Source organism: Dinoponera quadriceps, unplaced genomic scaffold, assembly GCF_001313825.1.
Source record: "Dinoponera quadriceps isolate SergipeBrazil2010 unplaced genomic scaffold, ASM131382v1 scaffold5021, whole genome shotgun sequence".
NCBI classification, from domain to species: domain Eukaryota; kingdom Metazoa; phylum Arthropoda; class Insecta; order Hymenoptera; family Formicidae; genus Dinoponera; species Dinoponera quadriceps.
In genome coordinates, this window is record NW_014560366.1 from 171,976 (window position 1) to 196,384 (window position 24,409).

Sequence of the window (24,409 nt, forward strand, 5' to 3'; positions counted from 1 at the left end):
CAGGATCCGGTCGCTGCTCGCCGAGGAAACGCATCCACCGCGGTTAATGAGAACCAACGTCGATCAACGATCGTCCAATCAGCTTTCAGGTAAAGGCACCTCTCCTTTTTTTTCTATTTTCTCGGCTAGCGCCGAGTGAGTCATCGCGTGTCGGCGTCGATCAAAGGGGATGTCTTTTAAATGGAAAAATGTCCTTTGGACCCCACCACGGTGGGCCACGTGGGTTCTCGCAGTGGTGTTTTTAATTTCGGACGCAATTTCACGCGCTACGATCGAAGACCGAAAAGTTACAGCGCGTAGAAATTTCGGTGCCTGAAACTTTGTTAAGAGGTCCTTTCGGAATTCCGACGATTTCCGTTGAGAGTTCCTCGGTAGCCCCTCGGAGAGTTCTATCGATTATCCTGAAAAATCGATGCGCTAAAATTGGAGGTAGGAAATTTACAGCGCTTTGAAGTTACACAATCGCGAAGTTGCTCCCCCTTTCTCTCGTGTGGTGTTTGGACCGCTTTAATCAACGGAACTTTTTATAAAATCGATCGAGAACTTCAGGACTCTTTGGAGGACCAACTAGGACTTGGGTCATTTTTTTAAATGTGGAAAAAGTGGTGCCAACATCGCCAAGAGAAGAGGTAAAAGTTATCTCGCGAATCCTTATTTTGGTCAGCGAGGTCCATTGAACCCCATATTTTGCGAGAATCTGAATAATCCAAGCGAGAACTTGGAAGATTAGATTACGCGCTCGTGACGTTCGCGCAAGGTTTACTCCGAGATTTCCTCTGATCTTGCAAGAAAATTACGCAGACGCATTCGATCAATTTGTTTTTAAACAAGAAAACGTCCTCTGAGATTCTCTCCATAATCTACATAACATATATTCTTGCATACGAAATCTCGGATTATGACGCTTCTTTGGAGCTCACATTGTAAACAGATGCACCGGATAGTCCCTTAATATACGTATGCACTGCGCGTGCAATGTTGCGTATTTGCCGCATCTCCGAGCAATGGTAAGCGCATGTGTCGGTTTCCTTTGTTTGACACACCGCATCGGTGTGAACGTCGCTTAGCTCAGGTGCGCGTGCACAAAGGGGCATCCTTCGATGATGCATCTCGGAGCTGCATCTTGCGGCGGATGTGGGGAATCGGCCTCCTCGGTATCGGGAGATTCGCGTTTTCTCGGATAAGATGCACTAAAGCGCGGAATTTACACCACGTCTCGGCATCGCGTCGCTCTTTTCCGGCCGCGCGTGCACCGAGAGAAAGAGATTCGAGTATGAAATTGCGGAATACTTACCGATAATGACCGTGGCCGGTGAGTTATTCAGGGCGATGGTGGTTTTTTTTACTTGACTATTTCAACAAGTCTCACTTAATCTCGATTCAAGCCAATCTGAATTTCTCACTTAATCTCGATCATGTTTAACTTGTTGTCCTCAACTTTACGGGAACTAAGCGGAAGAACGCTTCCGCACGTTGACATAGTCTCTTTATTAATCAATTTCTTGTGGTGTCGCCGATATAGTCGCCAATGCTGTGAAAATCAATTATATAGTGCCTCAGAGCAACATCCACTTCATGAGGGCGTAGAATGAATTGAGATATACAAATAAGTCCTTCACTATTTTACAAATAATACGCAAAATTTCAATTATTGATGATTGAAAATAGGCAAAATGGTAAAGAATTTTTCGTTTAGAATGATCTATTCTTTAAGTATGTCAGCTGTTGTATCTAAGGACAGGTTTAAGGTTCAATATATTATAATGTCTTTAACATATATATATACATATATATATATATATATATATATATATAATTAAGTAAATCTATATACACAGCCGTTTTCAATAATTAATACCTCGAAGTGTTTATAAAATGGTAAAGGACATTTTATTCATCCGTTCTACATTCTCATGAAGATTTTTTTCGGTTGATCCGGGACACCCTGTATATGTGAATTTACATTGCAAAGCTATCTATATGTTCAAACAATAGATACACACACAATTCAAGGGAACGCATTTAAATTTAATGTTACTGATGATCGCAATAAAATATTGAAAATTATTCGTTCGCGTCGCGAATTATTTACGTGTTTTCTACCTTCTTATCGTTAAATTTCTTTCCCCTCGTTTAAGTTACGCCATTCGTCTGTTGTACAACGTGCAGGACGTGCATGTGACGCGAGCGAATCCCTCGAGTAGATTCAATCGAGGGGACTCCGCTATAATTCCCACTTTGGAATGTACACACCAGTATATTTTTACCGGCGCAAATTGCGCTCTGCGACGAGGGGAAAAATAGTCCTGCGCTCTGCCTTGGTTACGTTTCATATTTATGGAAGACGTTCGTCGTTGCAAAATATTTTTCGAGATCTTACAGATGCGTTGAAATGTCTGATGCGCGCGCTTCTAGTAGGGCACGTACTAAATTATGTACATCGGGTCACTGTTGCGATTGATATCGCCTGAACTATAGTTGTCATTCCACGAATGAAATAGAAACTTGCGCTCGCGATGGGAAATCAGTGCTTACAAGTTACCGTGCTTTCACCCATAGCTTTTGCACGCGTCGAAAAAGCTTATACACGTAACTTCCAATGCGCACGTTGCTCGCACTGTTCTAATTTGCTTATTTTCATTGCCGACTGAGAATTGTTTCTTGTGAAAAGTGAAATTCATAGTCCCCCCTCTCGCAAAAGGTATTCCGGGTCTCTTTTTATGAGAAAACGTTGACGGTCGCGACGGTATGTTAATTTACAAATATTTTTCTCCTTGTTTCTTCACTTTCAAAATAACAGTCGTTGTCACAAACATCTAAGAGTCGACTGTGATCCAAGCAATTCTCTCTGCTCCTTTGAACGCAGAACTATAAAGAAACAGGGGTTCAGTTAAATCTTGGCTAATTACAACATAATATTTATGGAAGTGGATTGTAGAGATTAAAGTATCAGCAAGAGTTAGGATTCGAGTATCTCGCGATACCGCGAGAGATCGTACAAAACGTCAAAATATTTCTAACGCTTCACTAATATTTTACTCCGTTACGCAGCTATCCCGGTGCCTTTATCCGAAATTTGTGAGAGCGAAAATTTTGTTCCGAATTCGATTGAAAATTTGTAGAATCATATAAAGTGTCCCAAAATTCCCGCGTGTGGAGTGTACAGGGAGATATTTGATACCAAAAGAAATAACTTTTTCCTTTGACAATATTGCGTTCGAACAATAGTATCCGAGAAACAAACGATTGAAAAAATGGAATTTTTCGCGAGCTAAGCTTCAGGCTTACAAATGGATAGCAAAGTTATCTTCTTCGGTCAATTCCAAGTAGACTTTACTTGAACAGAATTTTAATCTAAAGTTTAGCTTCAAAGGTGTTGTGTTGGAAATTTTAAAGCCACTATAAATATGACCTTTCTCGATATTTTCACTAAAGAAAATGTTATTTTTCCTGGTATGGAGGATCTCTCTGTATATTCCCACGCGGGAATTTTGGGACACCCTGTAGGTATTCGTATTTTCAAGTTTCTCGAAGTTAAAGCTTTTACTTCTTCATCGTAGACAGAAATAAATGGCTGTTTTTACGAGAATATTTATTTATGCATGGAAATGTTAATGGGTCATTTACTGTAATTGCAGCCAGGCTGGACGAGCATAGTCGAATGCAGCTGGGCTCAGCATGCCCTCTAAGAAGCAATACAACCTCGTACATAATGACGAGTACGACACGCGAATACCGCTGCACAGCGAGGAGGCGTTCCACCGTGGAATCGTGTTCCACGCCAAGGTAATCTGGAGTGATCTCTTATCCTCTTCGGTCCATAAGTACACACACGCGTACCTCTGCTTTCGATTCCTTTTTCTCGCTTTTTTTTTCGCGAATGTTACACGCTTTCCGGTGCTGACATACATGCGCCTGTATCTATCCAGTCTTTTACCTGCATATATTTTCTAATTCATGCCTTTTGCAAGTGAAACGTATGAACGTTGGAACTGACGTTGGAATTGGAACTTTTCTGTTCTCCTGGACCCGTATGAATGGCTTTTCGTACAAAATTTCGAGGATTTTTTAAGGACTACTATTCTGGAATTAAGGGAAAAGATCGTTGAGCATTTCACGATTGGATCGACGAGCGATCCGTCGTGCGGATTTATGCTTTCGAATGAATTTATGAGTTTGCCGACCGTATTCGGAGAAGATACTGATCTTTGCAATGCCATCGAATTACTTCGGTAATGGTTAATCGTGGCATGAATTTTCTCTCGATTAAAAGACTTCATGGTTGTTCGAGCACTAGGTGCTGTCTTTCAGAAAATAATAACACTAACGGTCGATAGTGTCTCACGTCATAAGAAAATGTATGTCGACTATAAGTCGTGGTTCGCGCTTCTAACGGTCGGTGGGAACGAAAACATCTGTCTTAACCATGGTACGTTAAAAAAAAGAATTTCGCACTCTCTTCGCATTTCGGTGAAGAATAGCGCCATTGTGTTATCATGTTTGATGCAGTAGATAAAGGGTACATATATATATATATATATATATAGTAAGATAGAAATAAATATGTAGGAACGTAATTTTGCTTGATAAATATTAAATTTAGGAGTGGCTTCTTTGATGCGCCACTGAAAATACGGCACCAGCAAGCAATACATCCTTAAAATTACCATAATATAAAGAGTATACACAGAGGAAAACATCATTCTGCTACTAAGAAAAGTGATTGCTCAGTCTTCGTTGTTTTCCTTCTTTTAAGCAATGATTATTTTCAATAAAGAATATTGTCTTCATAACATATATATGTTATGAAGAAAATAATCATGTGAAGGAGAAGGTGAAGGAGAGGGGGGAGGGGGTGAAGGAGAGAGAGGGGGTTGAAGGAGAGAGAAGGGGGATGAAGGCGAGAGAGAGAGAGAGTCTCTCCTCCTCTCTCTCTCCTTCACCCCCTCTCTCTCTCTCTCATTCATCCCCCTTCTCTCTTTTTCGTCTCCGTTCTCTCTCCTTCATCCCCCCTCTCTCTCTCTCTCTCTCTTTCCTTCACCCCCCTCACTCTCTCTCTCCTTCACTCCCCCCTCCTTCATCCCCCTCTCTCTCTCTCTCTCCTTCGCCCCCCCCCCTCCTTCNCTCAGCCTCGAAACTGCCAAAAAGTACGGATGCGCGAACGAACTTGAGCGCACTGCCTCCGGCAACCACATATTTATCAACCCCCACCCTCGATCGCGCCGAAGCTATCCCGGATATATATATATATATATATATATATATATATATATATCGTGTAGTATCACAGTGTAAAAACTCTGTCACGTTTTGTGCGTTCGCGTACTATTAAAGTTGACACATGCAGTATCGAAATAATTGCGCAAACCAAATTTATCTCTTAGCAACAACCCGAAGTGTAACTGTCTATTTCGGGATGAAATGTAGCATACGCCGGCTATTACTTGGCGTTTAAGTCGGAATTAACATTAATACACCATGCGACGTTAAACGTTCAACATATCCTTTCTTAAAATCACGAAAACGAGGAAAGCGAACATTTCGCACATCTCGCTATTTTTTCTCATAACACGATAATTTCTCAAGAATTTTCCACCCGGCATACATTGGGAGAAGTGAACCGGAGTGGTGTACGACGAGAGGAGAGGTGTATCTAGCATTTGTAAACCATTTCTCACGATAGGCAGTAAAAGAGAGCCCGTAACGATCTTTTTCGCAACGGAACTAAATCGCGAGATAGATGTAAACTATAGTCACAGCCCAGCCGCGGAACGAGCGGCTTAATGTAAAAAGGGACATGTTTCAATGCCGCCCGAGACAATGTAGTGGCGTTGCGCGCATGACGAAATCGATTCGACGAATCCGATATACCGCCGCTACCCGGATTCGAAATAACGATATTTGGACGTCGTCGATGGTGCAACAATCGCTACGACGACGACGACAGCGATACTGGCTTATTTCTGTATCGATGCCGGCCACCAGTGCGTTGTGTGTGACGTCATCGTATTCGTGCACGTGTTTATTTCGGTGATACTTCTTCTGAGGAAAAGGTTGAGGCTTTTGTGCGCTGAGCGTTTGTTGGCGCCTGTAAGTTGCACGTCGCATAAAGCCGCTCGTACTATGCGGAATACGCGTTCGGTTTATACCACCGCTACTGCGGCGTCGGCGCCGTCGTTGACGTCGTTTGCGCTTACGCAGGAACCCGGACTCCTCGGCGCAGAGACGTCTAAAGGACGTCCCGAGGCGATCGTTTCTCTCGGGCTTCTCGCTTCGCGGAAGCATGATGTCCCCTTGATTTGGCACTTTTAGGACTTGGAAAACAGAGTTTTAGGTCAAATTGCAGAACTGTCGTTACGTTTGTACGTTTCAACTGCGAGAGTGTAAATGTGAACGCTTTTCCATGAGACTCGTGCGGAGTCATGAATGATCTTCCCGGGCGTCGGAACGACTCATTTTACTCGTTTTTTTTTTATAGCTGTGTTTTTTCAATTTGTGTTAATTATTAAACTGGTTTTGTAGTATTTTTTTTTTATTTAATGATTAATGGTAAATAAGAAAACATAATTTTTACATTATCAATAGGTTAAGCTGAATTCACTAATTAATCAGAAAGTGGAAACCCGGGCTTTGAAGTTAGTATATTAGATAAATAACCTAAATTTTAACGTACAAATTATTGGGACTCACTTTTAAGACGCACTTTTTATTAACTTTCTTATTATATTATATATATTAATATTCTTTTTAAAAAATGAAACTTACTTTCCTCGTTATTCTTGACAACTAAACCGCCTTCATGTCCTCCGAACAAATTTTATACCTCAGATAAACGACACATAAATATGGATAAATTTAGTTAGTTTAAAACAGTTTCAAGGAACTTGCGAGGTCTTTTAGGCATTTACGTTGTTTGAGCAGCGACTCCTGTTTTGTGCTACGTTCGACGTAGTCGATGCGGAATAGCCTCTCCTCAAGGTGGAGAGATATTGACAATGAGTTTAATTCGAGGAGCGCACGAGATCGCTCCGGTTTTTCCGCTTCGTGGAAACGATTTTTCGTCCTAGTAAAGCCACAATAATTTTAGCGACGTCGGGGGCAGAGGAAGGTAAATGGTGCGAGCAGCCGGGAAAAGGGGACAGCGCTTATACAGCGGCCAAAGTTACCGCATCTCAGCGAGCGCGCTTTACTTTGTAAATTAATCCTCAAGTCCGTGAGATTGATGAGTTTTACGTATTTCATGAAATCGGCCTGAACGCCTGCCTTACATAATTCTGTGTATTTATTTATCTGCACAGTCTCTTAAACATAACATCGTGCAACGGGATAAACATTTACATGATGCGTGAATTTTTAAAAGCACAATTTTAATCAAAAAGAAACCGAGATGGTCTTTGAAACAAAATTTCCAAAGAAGTCGGATTTTCGATCTGTTAGATTCAAGATTTTTCAGCTATGCTAACAATACATATTTATTTATCTGCAAAATCTCTTAATTAATCGTAACATTGTGCGACGAGGTGGACGTTTACGTGATTTTATAGACTTTTAAAAGCGCAATTTCATCATGAGGAAACTGAGATGGTCTTCGAAATAGAATTTTCACAGTAGCCTGACTTTCGATCCGCTGGACGCGAGATTTTTGAATTACGCAAGTAATTCTCCTCTACCAATTTGTTCACCGTTATCGTCAGTCGTCGGCAGTTATCGATCGCAAATTTATGAAGAAACTGTCTTTTGCCTGCCTGTAAGCGACTGTGTGGGAGAACACCACGTGTGCGTCGAATCATCCGAACACGTGGCTAGACCATCGCTTCAATGGGGGAATTCTAAATACAGATCGTAGTGTACCACCGTGGTACGATTATGGCAACGTAACTGCATATTTATTACAAATACTAGCTGGGTCGGTTGTCCCACAATGTTGCTCGTCAAACATTTTACCGTCTCTGATATTTCTTACAGAGGTCGTTAAAATTTAATTATGGAAAATTATATGCCCAACTCAAACCACTTTTCTGAGAATCTGAAACAGATAATGTTAACAACTGGATATGTAAAGGGAATTTAAACTAGGCATAAAATTCGCTCGAGTTATTAAAAGAAGTGAGCGATCAGATAGCTGATGAAATTTATCGATTTATCAAAATGCACAGACCAACGCGATTTACCGAAAGAGAAAGACACACGCTATTTTTTTAGTTTGCGAATTGTTGTTACTGATACTGTTGCATGTTCTGTTTTAGTTCATTGGTTCGATGGAGGTTCCCCGACCGACTAGCCGAGTGGAGATCGTGGCGGCGATGCGAAAAATCCGCGTGAGTACATGTAACAGCTTAATTAGCCTAGTTGGAGAGTTATGGCAGATAGTATATAAATGGTACGAGTTCCAACTAAATCCGTTTCATTTGCAGTACGAGTTTAAGGCCAAAGGGGTCAAAAAGAAGAAAGTGACGTTGGAAGTCTCAGTGGATGGGCTAAAAGTGACTTTACGGAAAAAGAAGGTATTCCTCTTTTAGCATTGTGCGCTTCTACCTACTTTGGTACATTCATAATTGAATCGGAAGCGTTAACTCATCAATTCTTGATTGAATAAACTGATTCTCAGCATAAAGAGATATGCGTGATGAGTCTGCCAGATTCGGTGCTACATTATATAATTTAGGGAAGGATGGGGGAGTACAGTTGAAAACTGATTTTCATTTTAATACAAATATCACTCGGCGTAGTAAAAGCCTAATTCTTGTGAATTGGAGTCGGGAAGATTTTTATCGATGGCGCTGAATGTCAGGAAAGTGCGGGATTCCCGTGACGTTCCCAGCGGTAAAAGGAACTAGCGGTTTTCCCGCGGTGTCTCAGCGAAAAAATCGCGTACGTCTGATGACGCGCATTTCGCAACAGTGGCAATTTATAACGAGAAATGATGTTGGACAAGCGCCACGCTTATATCCGCGCTGATACACATTGGGCGCTATATATTCCCGATTCTATACATGTAACAGCCAATAGCCGCTAACAATATACTTGATATAATGACTCGTTAACTTTTCCGCAGAAGAGGCAGCAGCAATGGATGGACGAGAATAAAATATACCTGATGCACCATCCAATTTACAGGTGAGACGATGCTTTTTTTTTTTAAGTAAAATTAGTAAAAGTTAAGAGTAAAATTATGATTAATAATTTAATATTTCACTTGCCTATCATTCATCAGCACCAGCTCTCCTCCCTTTCTTGAATTGATTTTTAAGTATTGCTTACTTGAGCATTACAGTGTTAGTACATTCTTACGTGCTCGTTAGATCGATTGTTCCCTTTACGAACAACTTATGATGAACATTTGCCGCAAAAAAAATAGCATATAAATCTGACATATTAGGCGAGAATGTTTCAACAAAATCCGTGTGTGCACGTTTCAGGATATTTTACGTCTCGCACGACAGCCACGACTTGAAAATATTTAGTTACATCGCTCGCGATGGGAGCAGCAATACCTTTAAGTGTAACGTCTTCAAATCTAGCAAAAAGGTGAGTCGCAATTTATCCGCGAAATGCAGCGAGATTCGGCCGTGCAGACGTTTCTCCACGTCTCTCGATATCGCCGAGCTTCCCACATCGAGCAAGCGAATCGCCGGCTAAGTTTGGATCTAAAAGTTGATATTTGTTATATTCCTGAAAAGAGGAGGAGGAGGAGGAGGAGGAGGAACCCCTTTGGCGGTACCCGTGCGCGCGCCACCAGCGGCGTAAAATTACGTCGCGCACGTGCGTACGTGCCGCGACAATTCACGCAGTCCGCGTCGTCCGTCGCCTGGCGCTTTATCAACTTACGTTATTGTAAACCTATAAATAAACCGTGGACTCCTTGGCCTCCCGCTCGCCCCGTCTTTCTTCCGTTGTGGAGACGCGACGGAACGCGCGCGGAGGGTTGGGAGCAGGCCAGCCGGGGGAGAGAGAGAGAGAGAGAGAGAGAGACGCGCTGCATCCCTGTCAAAGTGAGAGAGAGTGTATTTTCGCCTTTTCGTGGGTGGAGGGATGGCCCGGTGAAGTTGCGACGGGCAGGAAGCGGGGGTGCAGGGAGACGCGCATCGTTTTGTCGTGTATTTGCAGTAGTCGGCCGCGCGCACGGCCGTTTGGCAGCGAGTTATTAAAATAGTCCGGTATAGGCCGGCGCGATCTTCCGCGCGCGCGACATCGGCGGCGCGACCGCTGGCGTCGGCTCCACCTTGTCGGATCGGCAAATCTGCCCGAGGCTTCGGAGCAGAGAAGTTCGTTCGCTCGCTCGCTCACTCTCTTCATTTCTCTCTCTACTTCGGCGGACCCCTCACGATTTCGGCCGCGCTTCAGTTCGTATCCCTCGGCGCGTGCGCGCACGCGCACAGTGCTTTCTCAGTGTGACGTACGTCTCGGGAGAACAACGGTACTTTTCCGTTTAACGTTTACGTGCGCCCCGGTTAACGATTTCATTTCGAAGAGATATATATCGACCGACACCCGAAAACTCGTCGCCTCCGGTGAAGGAGGAATCCGCAGGGGAATGTAGTTCATCTGTTGTCGCCGCCGTCCATGCCGCCGCGTGGATTCCCGGACTTGACTTTTTACGTAACGTCTCGCGCGCCTTCGCGGCCCCGAGCACGGCGTGCGCCGACGTCTTCGTTTGTTTCCTTTGTTGATTATTTGGGGATTCCGGGTTGCTTTCAAAATCTGGGTGAATCCAGAAATAGCCGGCGACTACAAGAGACGATATATCTAGGATACCCGAAATACCTGGCGTCGGCCGAAGTTTTAAACTCCGCGCTATCGGCCGAAACTTCCGAAAAGCTTTTACTCGTCCCTTCCTCCCCTCCCTCCCCCTGTTCCTTCCCAGCTGGCTGGCCTACTTGCTGCCGTTTACACTGACTTTATACGAATTCCCGAGAGCACGACAGCCGCACGTTTGCTCGTCTAATGGACGAGAGACTTCTCTCTCTTTCTCTCGCTTTATCTCCCGCGTGAAACTAGTGTTCAGCGAATATCGCCCTCGGAAATCCCGTTCTATCTTGAAATATCTCTGTTTGCTGTCGCTTTTTCGTGCGAATGTTATCACTCGACTTGGAATGTTACTTGAGTCTGCGGAATCTTTCGTCCGAAACACTCAACGGTTACGCACACTGCGCCGAGAAACTCGCTTTTTCTGATCTGTGACACGTCCGTCGTAAAAGCTATGCGCTCGAGGGAGCTACGTATGATTGATCCTAAGTTGTCATAGAGAAATTCCCGACGGAAAACTACATAATTTATCGGTCGAAGGATATACGGTAGAAGTCTCGCGCGACCGGCCGTTAAGCGACGCACCTACCCTGCTGTTCTATGCAATGGCGTTCTCAGCGAGTTTTGAGCATCTCTTTCCGCATTTCCTCCCAAAATTTCAGGCGAGACGGAGGCATAGGATTACCGAGCTACCGGCACTCCATGCAATTTCTATTTGCTTCTATTTGCTTCTAGAGATGAGTGAATGTAAAACGCTGAAGAAGCGAGCTCCGTTTACCATTCATCCGCGTGCCCGTTCGATTTACTACTCCGGCGAAGGGATCGTTGCTCGGTGAATCGACGGAATGGACATTCTGTCGCTCTTTCTCAAACCATTCCGAGCTGTTATCCAAATATCTATCGAAGCGAGCGAAGCAAACTGTCGATACACCGGAGAAGCGTAAAAAAGAGATAAATTATTCGGGACGCGTTGTAAACCGGAGTCGGGTTTAGACTACCGGGATCGATGTGGGAGAAAGAAAGAAAGACGGAGAAAGAAGAAGAAGAACAAGAAGAAGAAGAAGGGAGAAGAAGAAGAAAAGGAGGAAGGGAGACGGAGAAGTGCCATTGAGCGGGCCGAAAGCGAGAATATTAATGCGCTTATAAATAAACCGGGGGAAAAATCCAGCGAAGCGCGTAGTTCTCGTAGCGCGGCGTGGTGCGGCCGCTTCTGCTGCCACGGTTAACTTCGGCCCCGTGTTCTCTCCGGTTTACGAAAACCTTGTTCACACGCGCCGCCTTTCCTATTTGCCGCCCCCCTGCCGCTCCCGATCGTCTCCTTCGTATCGCGATATTCGCGATATGAGCTTCGACGCGACGACGAAGACCGAGCGAGACGCGAAGAACGCGCGAGCGTGCTCGCGCACGGTCTCCTCCGCGGTTGCTCCTGTGCGAACAACGTGCCGGAACGACTCTTCGACGGGGATCGAGGACCGCGTGGTTCAGTGATCGGACGATCGGCCGAGGGATGTGATCGAGAACACGGAGTGGTAACGAGCGAGTGGAAATAGAATCGCTCGAGATGCGCTACGTGACAGCGCTCGCTGAGGGATTCACGCGTGGCGAGAGGTACGCCGCGATGAGACGCGACGTGTCGCTCCGCAGAAGTCGCTAATGAAATAACGTTACGTCGGGACGTCGCAACAAGACGAGAGTGTGATATCTCGTTCGTTCTCGACGTTCGTTCGTCGATGCTCCACACGAGTTCGTGTCGCCGTCGCCGGTACTTCTGCTGGTCGTGAACTGACGCGACGACGGTGTGCTGTGTTGCGTTACGGAATAAGAAGTCAGTCGGATTTGTACTCGGCCCTTGTCCGGAGATTGTCAGGACGTAGTACAACACACGTAGTCCTATGACCAAGTTCGTTAGCGACCTGTGAATCTTCTTTGAAACAGCGCCTGCTTCGACAGTGTAGTCGAACAGTTATGTGCGCTGCATCATTCCCTTAGATCAGAAGTTACACCATTTTTAGCTTTAAATGCGTATGAAAGGGGAAAGGGGAAAGGAGGGTAAGATGACGATTTGCTAATTTTCCTAAACTAATAACAAATAACGGGTCAGTGGCCAATTAAAGACTTTTAATAATAATAAGTAATCTGTTGCGGTTTGACTTCGGTCTGTCAATGACGGTAGGTAATATAATAAAAAACGCATTTTGGATAATCTCATATGTATAACTTTGTGGTATTTCTTCGCAAAGAATTGCATAATTATAGTTATAGTAATTAAAGTAAACATTTTCACTTTTTCTATATAAATTACTGTACAATAGATCTAAAAACGTATATGATAACGTATTGTTATTTTTCATTTCTCATGTTATTTTTGATTTGACTAAATAAATAAAGTGATCCCATGGAGTAAGATAATATGTTATGCACGGGTAAGATGACGCATTCGTACATTTTATTTAAAAAATTATAAAATAAAAATAATTATAAGTAATTATTTTTGTTTTTGTCTAAATTTTATTTGATTTAAGTTACACTCACAAATTATGTTTTGATTTGTATTGCATTTTATTTGTATTATACAGACATTATTATAAAAAAATAATCTAAAAAGTTCGTGACTTTTTATATGCATAAAAGGATTTATTTTTAACCTTTGTCATCTCACCCACCTATTTCCCTATGGAAACAAAATGACGAAGTCGAGACATTCTCAAAAAATTTAAATCAAACAAGATTCCAGTTTATTTATAAATTTTTCAGTTTTTGCAGATGTTTAGACAAGGCTTTAGCTACCCAGAAAAAAAATTGATAATTATTTTTACGTCACTGCGAAAATGAGGAAAAATCAACAAGAACTTAAGATTGTCATCTTATTCTCTTTTTTCCTATATAAGGTCAATACCGTTATAATTAGAGCAATTATAACCGTATCACATATTATAATTAGATTTTCAGCCTTATGAAGATCATGCTCTCCTCTTCCATCGTAACATCAATTATTAATGCGTCGTGATCTTTGATATATTTTTATAACGATGTATTTTTGTCTTTGTGCAAGGTTTTCCATTCTTGGCAATCCTATGCGACTTGTAGAATAGGTCTCTAGTAGTTTCTTCAATATTATTTGGATAACATCAAGGTGATGTTAGGGCGATTGTTCTCTTCTTTTTCTACCTGATTTGCCACGTCCTCTTCCATTTTGGTAAAGTCAGAGCCGAGCGCGGACCAGTTTCTTGTCAGCAAAATGATCCGGGTCAGACTCGGGTCTGAATTCAAAATGGATATAGGTCGAGCTAGATTATACGACAATGCATCGGGCCGGACTGGGTGCTATTGGGCCTTGATTTACAGGGCTCTATCTTCGATATACTGTTCAACTTCCTGAAAGTATCCCAGCAAACCACCAAGTAACAGTAACATTACATCAATGTTATAATTTCCCACTCAATAATATAACTATTATATACAGCTTCTAATAAATAACATTGATATAACGTATTGCTGTAACGCTACTGACGTTTGCCGGGGTCTCACGTGTAACTTTTTGCAGTTTTTTCCTTAGCCGATCGTCCCGCAATTAAAACTGATAGATGCGCTCGTGATGTGTGACTCTTCGCGGAAGCGATGCGAGTCCGCAACAGTCTCTAAATTACGCACGATTTAGCGGGGAATTTGCCAGATCGAATTCGCACATACACACACACACACATATTGGATGACTATTTATAATTGAAAACGCCGTGTGGACAGATCGTACGCGGCCAACAAGAAATCTTTAAACTCGCGCTATATCACAATTGTCCTCTTTCGTGTACATATTCCAAATAAATAAGCGCCGGGGGGAAGCGAAAGAGAGGATAATGAAACGTTCTTCATTTCGCGCAAAAGCTCAGCCGTGTATTTCTCTGAATGTTGAATTTTCCGCGATATGTGCGTCACGATTATCTACCGGGAATTGTTAATGTCGATGCATCGGCGCGAAACGTCAGAGATAATGCATTTTGGACGTCTGCGAACGTTTACTCAATATAATTCGCGCGCACCTTGCGCATATTTCGACGTTCCCACGCGCTTCCTAATGGACGACGTGGCTATGCGTCTCCGACGAAGTTCATATTTGCGCGCTTAAGATTTTCGTCTCATTAAGATCTTTTTATATTTCAGATTTCAGTAAAGATTTTTATCATTAACGTGCCACACGTGTTCGTTGCGAATCGCCAGGTGCAAGATTTCGCACACGAGTGTACGTCCGATTTATGTTTTTTTTTTTCGTGAGCCGAGCGAGCCAAAACAAAGTCAAAGGGACAGTCGAGGTGACTCGCCTTTGTGCCGCGAAATGACGATTTATATCTCGGGCAAAGAAGAAATATGGTGAATGTTCCAATTAGTGACAAAGTAATCTTACCGTGAGAATGAATTAATAAATTGTTAAAATAATTCACGTGTTAAGAACATAACATTTATTTTGTTCGAAAGTTTCAATTGAAATTCTAATTAGATTTTCTTTAATCTATGGTAAAATTTTAATTAATTTATATGTTCTCAGAAGTGACGGAAGTATCACTTAGTGACATGTAACTTTGATCTTATCTCAATTTCTGTGACACATGTATGCCCATATTACTGACAAGTGACAAATGTACAGACAACCTATTATTGATTTAAATATGACAGTTTATAGACTAAGAACTCATATTTGTACTATTTGCTAAATTTTGGAGGAGTATGTTATAATCTTGATTCCTTAACTTTGTAATGAATAAAATTTACAGTTCACATTTTCTTTCTAGAAATAGAAATGTTTTTATCATTTTATATCATATTTATTTAGATAATAGAATCAAATAAATATTCCAGTATCGATTAGTGTAACATATATGTATTATAGTAACATATATGTATTAACTACAAAAAAATACATACTTTGCTATTTTTTCGCTTGCAAAATATTCCTTGATTTTACCACGACTTTGACAATACGATTTCAGCCGTTTGAAGTTAAAAATAACTACAAAGAAATATCAAAAAGGCGCCTTACATTAACAGCCCATCTCTAAGATGTCGGCGAGTAAAATGTTCGAACTGTTAATGTTATGTATGCTTATAATTACGATATTCCAGCATTCACCATCACTTCTAATTTTATTCGAAGCTTGTTATAACAGATAAAAGGCTACCTTCGGAAATACCACACTGAGAGTATAGTGGCATTTAACTGACCAATCGGGACAAAAAGAGCTAAGATTTCTTTACCCATGATTTATTCATAATCAATTAAATGCCATTCTACTCTCAGTGTACATTTCCGAACGCAGTGAAAATTTAGAATAGAAACACACTTTGTAGGTTAAATATGGAACTATATCGTTCGATTTACTAAGAAGCACAGATGCGACCGTCACAAATTGAGACATCGTCAATAATTGGGATGTTCGCCTTACGAATAATCAGTGAACTCGCGATGGATGACAGCATCCGCGGTTGCGAAGGTGTCGGGCGCATCGGCGCTGTGCCGTGAAAGAAGTTCCGAGCGAATGCGCGATCAGGGGATCTGTAAGCCATGCTCAGAAATTCGTCAAAGCCAGCGATGGCTTCGACCGAGCTCCCAGTGCCAGTGAGCCCTGGCCTCAGCGGCAGTGGCAACCCCTTAGGCTACGAAACGACACCTCGGCCACGCAAGAAGCTTTCCTTCAAAGAACCGGAGACCTTCAACTCCCTGAAATTGCGCAAGCCGGTGCCACGGCTGAAGCTGATTCACACGCAGAACAGCGTTAACCTCAGCTTCGATGAGAATCCCTTCGAGGAGGAGAACGACGATCTAGATGAGCTCGAGGTAAAAGGTTGCTCGCGCACGAGCTTCCCTTCGCACTTCGTACTTTGTCTTACGGGACTTCATTTAACGACGATTTATCGATCGCTGGTTAGCTGGATGCGGTGATTAAAATTCAATTCGACGGGGAGTGCTTTATCCGCGGTTTGATGGCCGACAAATATCGCGCTTGAGCGGAACCGTTGAGAGATGGCCGATGTTGGAAGCTCGCTGATGTTGTGTGTGTGTAGTGTGTAATATTATTTTTACGTTATCTGTAACTTATATATAACTTTTGCATTACACAGAGGAAAAAATGTGTACTAGATTCAAGTAAATAATTATTCTAATACTTGGCAAATATTTATTTCGATTGAGTAATGTTTACTTGTTCCAAGTAAAATATTTTCCGAGTAAATTATCCAAATAAAGTTTATTTAATTCAAGTAAAAATTTGATAAAGAGTATTAGAATAATTATTTAATTTAATCTAGCACTTTTTTTTTATGTATGTAGTGAAGAAGGATGTTACGAAAAAGTCTGCTTTTACAGTGCTTGGAAAAAGGAAAATAGGCGTAATTTCTCACAGTTTTTGAGGCGAGGAGTCCGTCAGTGCTAATTAAAATTACATCACATGACGGGAACACATAAAAAGTTGAGTTTAAATCGGGTGAATGCGTGCTGTCTCAGTCATTCGCGGGATAAGTTGATATGCTGCATACGATGGTACTCAGTGTGATACATCATCTATGTTTTGACATAAAAAATGTAGTATATCTTGTGGAAACACTATTTTTAATAATGAAAATATCAGACGCAAACGGAAAATTCTCGTGCGCTTGCACGACCATATTCGAGTCGACTTCCCTCACTCAGTGGCTCGAGAATTTTCCGTTGCGTCTGATATTTTCGCTAAATATAGCTAAATATACAAATTTTCTACGTCAAAAGATGATGCATCGTATGTCATGCGACAAAATTTTTAAACTAACACCATCGGATTCCCCGCCTAGAAATTATAAGAAGTAATGCACTAAGAGAAAAAATAGATGATAGATTCAAGGAAATATTTGCCAAGGAGTGTATTGGAATAATTATTTTATTTAGATTATATAAATATTACTTGAATGTAGCACTTCTTTCTTTCCGTATGTTACATTCAAGTAATATTTACTTAATCCGAATAAAATAATTACTTTAATATTCCTCAGCAAATATTTATTTAAACGTAGAACTTTTTTCTTTCAGTGTGTCTCTTGTATTTTTGCGTACTTTTGCGTACAGCAAAAACAGGCCTTTTCATAACATCCTCCTTTGATAATGTACAGTCGGCAGATTAAAAGTTGCAATATTTTTTTCGACGAGTTTTGGAGCAAATCATCTCGCATCCGACAGGGAAAATATATCTCCCGAGGATGATTAGAAACACAAATTCTCTTATCAGGCACACGGGATACGTCGCGAAACTCATCGAAGGTCAAGAGTCGCGACGTTTAATCTGCCGACTGTGTGCGTGTACGATATCGCGAATTCGGATGCGGGATTTATTGGATCTGCGGATAGATAAATTAAAAGCCGATTTGATTCGATCAGAGTCAAGCGATGAGGGTGGTCAGAACAGTTGGGCAAGCTTTCGAAGTGTGCCATAAGTTAAGTATAAACAACACTACGGAGGATCGCGATCGAGGAGACAAAGACGGGGAGAATCACGGTGAAAATTACGGTGATGTTTACGAGGACCAAGACGAAATTCCTAATGAGCAATCTCAGCCATCTCCGTCACCGGTGCATAAAGGTGAATATCTCTGCTCGCACTGTCGATCGAACGTTTACAACAACACCTGGTGTTTCCTTCGATTGTTTCTCGGTGTCGAAACTCATGACAGCCTTTAAACGCAATTGCTAGTCGCACGATCGAGAAGAATCGAATAATTAAAGCATACACGAGCGTTCACTCTCTTTCTCGCTCTCTCTGTCTCTCCTTCTATTTTCCTTCTCTGCTGACACTCATCCCTCGTCTCTATTGTTCTTCCATTGCATTTCAGACATATCACTGTTAGGGGACACCGAAGATTCGGTCCCCGAACAAACGTCCGTTACCTGTCTACTTCGATCACACGATGGACCGGCCACAACAACCTCTACCTCACCAATTAGACAGTCGCCATCGGTAAAATCTTCTTAAATTTCGTTCAATTAGTAAAACGTCTATACATTATCTAAGTGAAGAATATTTCACGAAATACACGAAGTCAGGGATAAACGGTGTATCGACATCGTTATAATTTTCTCGATTTTGGCGAAAAGACATCATGTGCCACGGTAACAAAAGGTTTTTGATCCTGACAGTAATATGTTAGGCTTTTACGAGGCTTACATGCGTTTTCATTAGTTTACTTCCTCTTCCAATTTTGTGCGAGACGCTATGCCTCGTTTCAGTTTCTCTGTTATTCGGAAGAAAAAGTTGAGTCCGCGTGATCACTGCTATTATCAGCCTGATCCAATGAAATAACTGATTTCCTGCCGGTAACCAGTCTGCAAAGACAATAAATCAAAATTGGTAACAAACTTAAGGCTCTTGTGTGTTCGCCGAAACCATCTCGTTTCGTGACGTTAGAAGCGAGAAAATTTATACTCAGAATTCTTGCGGTGTACGTGCGAATAGAAAGATATATATCCACGAAATGACGTTTGTGATCGATTCAACACGCTTGCAAAATACTACGAACACTTTCCCTTTGCTCGAACAATCAAGTAATAGTTGTAAAATTAACATGACCAAATCATGAGAAAAGATTGGTTAAGAAGAGAGTACATTTTATGACGTTAATTGTATAGTTATTATTATTCTCAGCATGCGTTTCTTCGCTTCTCGGAATCATCAAACAAGACGAATGCAGCGAGGCACCAGGAACCTTAGTAATTCATAAATGATCAGAAAACGTAAAAAAAAACCACGAATTTTACCATTTTTTTCGTGATGTAGGCTTAAGAAACCCATGATATTATTTCAACATTAAGTTCGCGAGTGTTGCTCTCAAGGTTTAATCCGTGTTCCAACATGTTACCGGTGCAGGTTGTAAATTCCGAAGGGCTTGTTTTTCTCTCTTCATTTCGCGACGATAATTCGCTTCCTTGTGAATTTCAACACGATTAGACTTGAGCATTTTGGGAGCGACTTTCGTATTACTTACGTAGTCGTGTTTACATTTGTTGAACTTCCAATTCGTCTCTAATTTCACGGACGAGTTGGAAATAGTTTTGTTTTACTTTTCTGTGCGCATATAATTCAGAGATATCAATTTCTTCTACTTACAGGGCACGGTGACCTCCGAATGCGGAGGTTTATTGGTGGGAGGCGAATTAACAGCCTTGAAACACGAGATACAGCTCCTACGTGAACGTTTGGAGCAACAGAGTCAACAAACCAGAGCCGCCGTTGCCCATGCGCGACTTCTTCAGGATCAGTTAGCGGCGGAAACGGCGGCGCGCGTCGAGGCTCAGGTATAAATAAGTGAATCAATTACCAGAGAACACAAATATTTCGTAGTACCACGAATAGAGAGTCGGCTTTACGCGCGATTTATCGTAGAAACGAAGTAAATCTCAGAGCTTAATACAATTTCTCGAAGGAACGAAGGCAGAATGATTTGCACAATAAATATTGTAGACCGGAAAAATCTTATCTGCTAGATATGTTATCCTTATTATTTATTTTCGTGGTGTTTTTGATCTCGCGATTTTTGAATAGATCGGACGCTGTGCATGTCAAAGTGGAAATAAATATTCAGTTCATACAAAAGAGAAAAACATTTCTTTAATGAGATTTATTGAAACAAATTTGTCTTTTGGAACGGAGCAAATGAATTGACGCTTGTTTCAACAAATAAGATGTTAGTTTTTTCAAACAATAAATATCTTTATTTATATCTTATTCTCTATTCCTTTTATCGCGTTTTAAATTATATTTCTAATTTCTTATTCATAATTCTCTATATTTAATTCCTTGTTCGTTATTCCTTTCGTTGTATCTGATTTCTAAATCCCATGTATTCCACCGTCAGAGAGAACATATTCACTCTAATCGATTGGAACAATTCCTCCGCACGGAGTCGAAGTCCGCTCTAAGTTTGAGACATGAAACATTCGCCTTTGTAATTTCGAGCGGCGATATCTCCATTGTTGCTCCGAATAAAAATACTATTCGCTTGTTTTGAATGAGATCCCACTCCAAGAAATGTGGAAAATAACAAGAGGCCGAAAGCCGACGTCGTTGATCATCGTCGAAATATTTCCAATGAGCAAGACTCTTGCTCATTGGAACCTTGCAATGACATTTCCCTCCAGGGAGATCGACGGTTAATCACTCGTTCGTTTCACAGGCGAGGACACACCAACTGCTAATGCAAAATAAGGAATTGCTAGAGCACATAAGTGCGCTGGTGAGCCACCTGAGGGAACAGGAGCGTGTTTCCGGTGGTCACGTCACCTCGCAGTCGCAAATACCGACGTCCGCGACAATGAACCAGCAGAACGCGGCGGCTTCCGACTTATCGAGCCTCGGCCAGGTAACGCTCTACCGAATCCCATGACACGAGTGCCCTGGAGCCGAAGCATTGCCGACTGACCGACAGCGTTGCATCTCAATTAACGTTTAACAATGCATCTTGTACCTTTCTTCTATTTTTTTTTCTCTCTCTCTGTCTCTCTCTCTCTCTCTCTCTCTCTCTTTCTCTCTCTCTCTCTGTCTCTTTTCTCAATACCGTTAACGCCTTTTGTACCGACATCTCCTTTTTTAACTTTATAATAAAATGTTTTACACACACTTTCTGTTTTTGCAGCTGCTACACGCCGACGCTATTATTGCGTACCTTCGAATAAAACACTTTTTTGTGTTCTGATTGACTTGCGCGCGATGCACGTACGTGTGTACTGTGTTTGTGTGTTTTCCGTTTTGGGACCGACGGGACCGACACGGCGAGAAGATGCTCGACCGTTCGGACTTTACGCGCGGCTAATCGCGTTTCTACGTGCTCTCACGGCGCCGCAGAAATCACACGAATCGTAATGACCCGCCGGAGATCAACGATAAGATCGACGATGGGCGAAAGTTGAATTGCATATTGAAATGCGAGCGAACCGTCTCGTAGTGCGTATTCTCGTATATTTATCTTTGTGACTTAGTTGCTTGCATATGCACAGAGAGAGGCGCGATAGCGAGAGAACGAATTTCGTGCTAAGAATTACACCGACTAATCTAATAACAATTAAGCACCAGTGTGACGGTGTTGTCTAACAGGTCTTCGCACGGGATATCGGAGTACAAGCCGCCAACGAGTGCTAGGTAATACCGCCACTTATTACTAAAATCTGTCGAGACATAAGCGATCAGAGATCGAGCGATACACGCTTCTAAAGTATTTAAATATTCGAGAATTGCGAAGGAGGTAAGAACACACACGAACGAATACTGAATACGCCTTTAGAACACCTCGATGTTCTCGGATACGTAAATTTGAGGATCCTGAAAGCGCGCCTTCTTGAGCAGTGCCAGCGAACCGGAGGCCAGAGCTCACCGTGGGAGCTGGACCCACCGACTTTTCCATACTGCTCGTATCCAACGGAATCGCTTTATTCCGGGAGTCTCGGCGCCATGGGGATCCAGAGTAACAATGCCTCCGCGGACCAACTACAGTTCCAGACGCAGCTGCTGGAGAGACTGCATAACATAAGTCCGTTCCAGCCCCAGAGATCGCCCTACAATACGCCGTCGCCGTACGCGATGGGCCCCAGTTTGCTTCTACCTCCTAGTGGACCATCGGTGAGTAATATAAGAAACTAATTATTAACCCTTTGCACTCGAGGGCTCCGGAGCGGAGCCATTTAAAATTCGCCTTCAAACTCGAGGGCTCCGCTATGGAAACAATGCAAATAACTTTCAGTTCATAACATAAGGACAAAGACAAATCGTAAAAACTATTGTGTATAGGATATTCCGCTCTTGCTATTTGCATTTGAGTTTGAAGAGTTTGAAGACAAATTTTAAATGGCTCCGCTCCGGAGCCCTCGAGTGCAAAGGGTTAAATATATACACAGCTAAAAATTAGAATTATTTCTTATATTTTTTGATGACAGTAGTTATTGAGCAATACGATTCATCTTATTGTAAAAAACTTGAATTATTATATTTTATAATGTAATAACACAAAAACAATAAATAAAACATACGATTTCATGTTAGGTGCAATTTTGTTTAATTAAGAGGACATTCTCAGGACATTTTTTTTCGGGTTTAAATGGACACCCTGTTACAATTCACAGTATCGCACGTTTAGAGATACATCGCACGTCAGCATCTATCGTTCAACCCTTGCCTTCTCATCACGATTTCGAAATTCTCTTCAGAATTCAGCCCAGCTCTCTCCGAGCTCCGCGTCTCTACGAGTCTCTCAAGCGAACAGCTTCACCTCATCGCCGGTCATGGCTCACAAGCTGGACAACTTGCTCGGGACGGACGGCATGGACGCGCAGCATCCCGCATTCATAAGGCCCTTGCCGTGCACCAACGACAGGAACGTAGCTCACGCGTTGGCCGACGCTAAAGTTAAGCAAGAACGCTCGAATCCTCAGGACGACATACCTCCGATAGTTCTGGACCCTCCGCCGCTGAATAAACGCTCGGACAACAGTCTGTCCAAGAAAGCCAGCACGAGGCAAAGCTCGATGGCTCAAGGGATGGCGCAGGACGGCAAGAATCCTACGAAGAATCTGGCGACCATCCTGCGGACTTCGGGCCCGCCGCCTTCTCGCACGACGAGCGCGCGATTGCCGTCGCGCAGCGACCTGATGAGCGAAGTGCAGCGGACGACTTGGGCACGCCACACCACCAAGTGAGAGCGGACGCTCGGGTGGCCACCGGTCAACGAGGCTAATGATTTTGTTAGAATTGGGATGAAAAGAATGATGCTGCTGTGTCGAGGTGCATCCCATGTTAGTTATTAATCGTGAGAAATTACGCGTGGTTTGAAAACCTCTAATCTAATGGATCTAACAGGGTTTGCATTTCCTTCTCGGTCGCGAAATCGCGAATCCCCCAAACACGTCATGTCTAGAGAGAGATTTCTCCGGGTAATGCTAAACGATACCCCTGCCGATTGCTTAGGATTGGATTAGGCGGGAGGGGAGCGAGCTCGAAATCCGCGAGATACGAAGAATTTAGAAGATATCTTTTAGAGAACACCTTTTACAGAGTACTTTTATCGAAGCTTTAGGCACGAGTCGGATGTCACTCGGCGATAGAGTCTGGTGATATCACTGTAGAACGATGGATAATGACGTACAATACGGTGTGACTTGCGCGCGCGTCACGAATGTGAAAATTGCGGTATGTCGACGGATATTGTAAATTCGTCTCTATCTCGTCATATAACAACATTTGCGGGGTGTTTGCGAGAGAGCCGGGAGACAGTAGTAGTCGCGCTCGGGGAAAACTGTAGATTTATATCTCACGCACGTCTCAAGCAGCCCCAGGGACAAATCGTAAATACGTAACTCGTACGTTTATTCGTATCGCGGCGTTTCTAAGCGTACTCTCCCACACGTGTACAAGAATCGTCATCTAACGAACGAACGAACGAATCTGTGCCAAAAGTACCAATCGTCAAGAGAGTTTATTTTCAGTATATTTTTAAGTATTGTAAATAAGAATACGCGTGATCACACAGTTTGTGATAAATATATATATATAAATATATATATATTTACTATCTCTCAAGAGGGTCTTTTTTTTTTAATTTAAGCCTTTTACAATTTAATTTTACACGTATCGTAATATCGTCGTCCTAAAGTCAGCGCTTGTTT

The 24,409-nt window shown here is 42.3% G+C and overlaps 1 protein-coding gene across 12 annotated transcripts; it reads left to right on the plus strand.

The window, feature by feature from the left end:
• LOC106750760 (carboxyl-terminal PDZ ligand of neuronal nitric oxide synthase protein) lies at positions 1–24,323 on the plus strand. 12 transcript variants are annotated; one of them, XM_014631298.1, is made up of 12 exons: positions 1–89; positions 3,639–3,786; positions 8,247–8,318; positions 8,415–8,504; positions 9,056–9,117; positions 9,420–9,528; positions 18,143–18,344; positions 18,595–18,719; positions 19,868–20,053; positions 20,932–21,117; positions 22,098–22,370; positions 22,955–24,323. In XM_014631298.1, the coding sequence occupies exons 2-12, from the start codon at positions 3,679–3,681 to the stop codon at positions 23,441–23,443; spliced, it is 1,902 nt and encodes a 633-aa protein (XP_014486784.1). In that variant the 5' UTR covers positions 1–89; positions 3,639–3,678; the 3' UTR covers positions 23,444–24,323. The 12 variants fall into 12 exon arrangements, with proteins under 12 accessions (XP_014486784.1, XP_014486789.1, XP_014486792.1 ...); XM_014631303.1 differs by lacking the exons at positions 1–89; positions 3,639–3,786; positions 8,247–8,318; ... (1 more) ...; positions 9,056–9,117; positions 9,420–9,528 and adding exons at positions 10,107–10,265; positions 16,072–16,573; XM_014631306.1 differs by lacking the exons at positions 1–89; positions 3,639–3,786; positions 8,247–8,318; ... (1 more) ...; positions 9,056–9,117; positions 9,420–9,528 and adding exons at positions 10,107–10,265; positions 16,087–16,573.
• Positions 24,324–24,409: the final 86 nt, after the last annotated feature.

What these genes read in the sequence shown, in the direction of transcription:
- LOC106750760 (XM_014631298.1), top strand. Translation starts at nt 3,679, where the DNA reads ATGCCCTCTAAGAAGCAATACAACCTCGTACATAATGACGAGTACGAC. An exon ending in TGACTTTACGGAAAAAGAAG is followed by an intron (nt 8,505 to 9,055) that starts GTATTCCTCTTT and finishes ACTTTTCCGCAG; the next exon opens with AAGAGGCAGCAGCAATGGAT. An exon ending in TACCTCCTAGTGGACCATCG is followed by an intron (nt 22,371 to 22,954) that starts GTGAGTAATATA and finishes AATTCTCTTCAG; the next exon opens with AATTCAGCCCAGCTCTCTCC.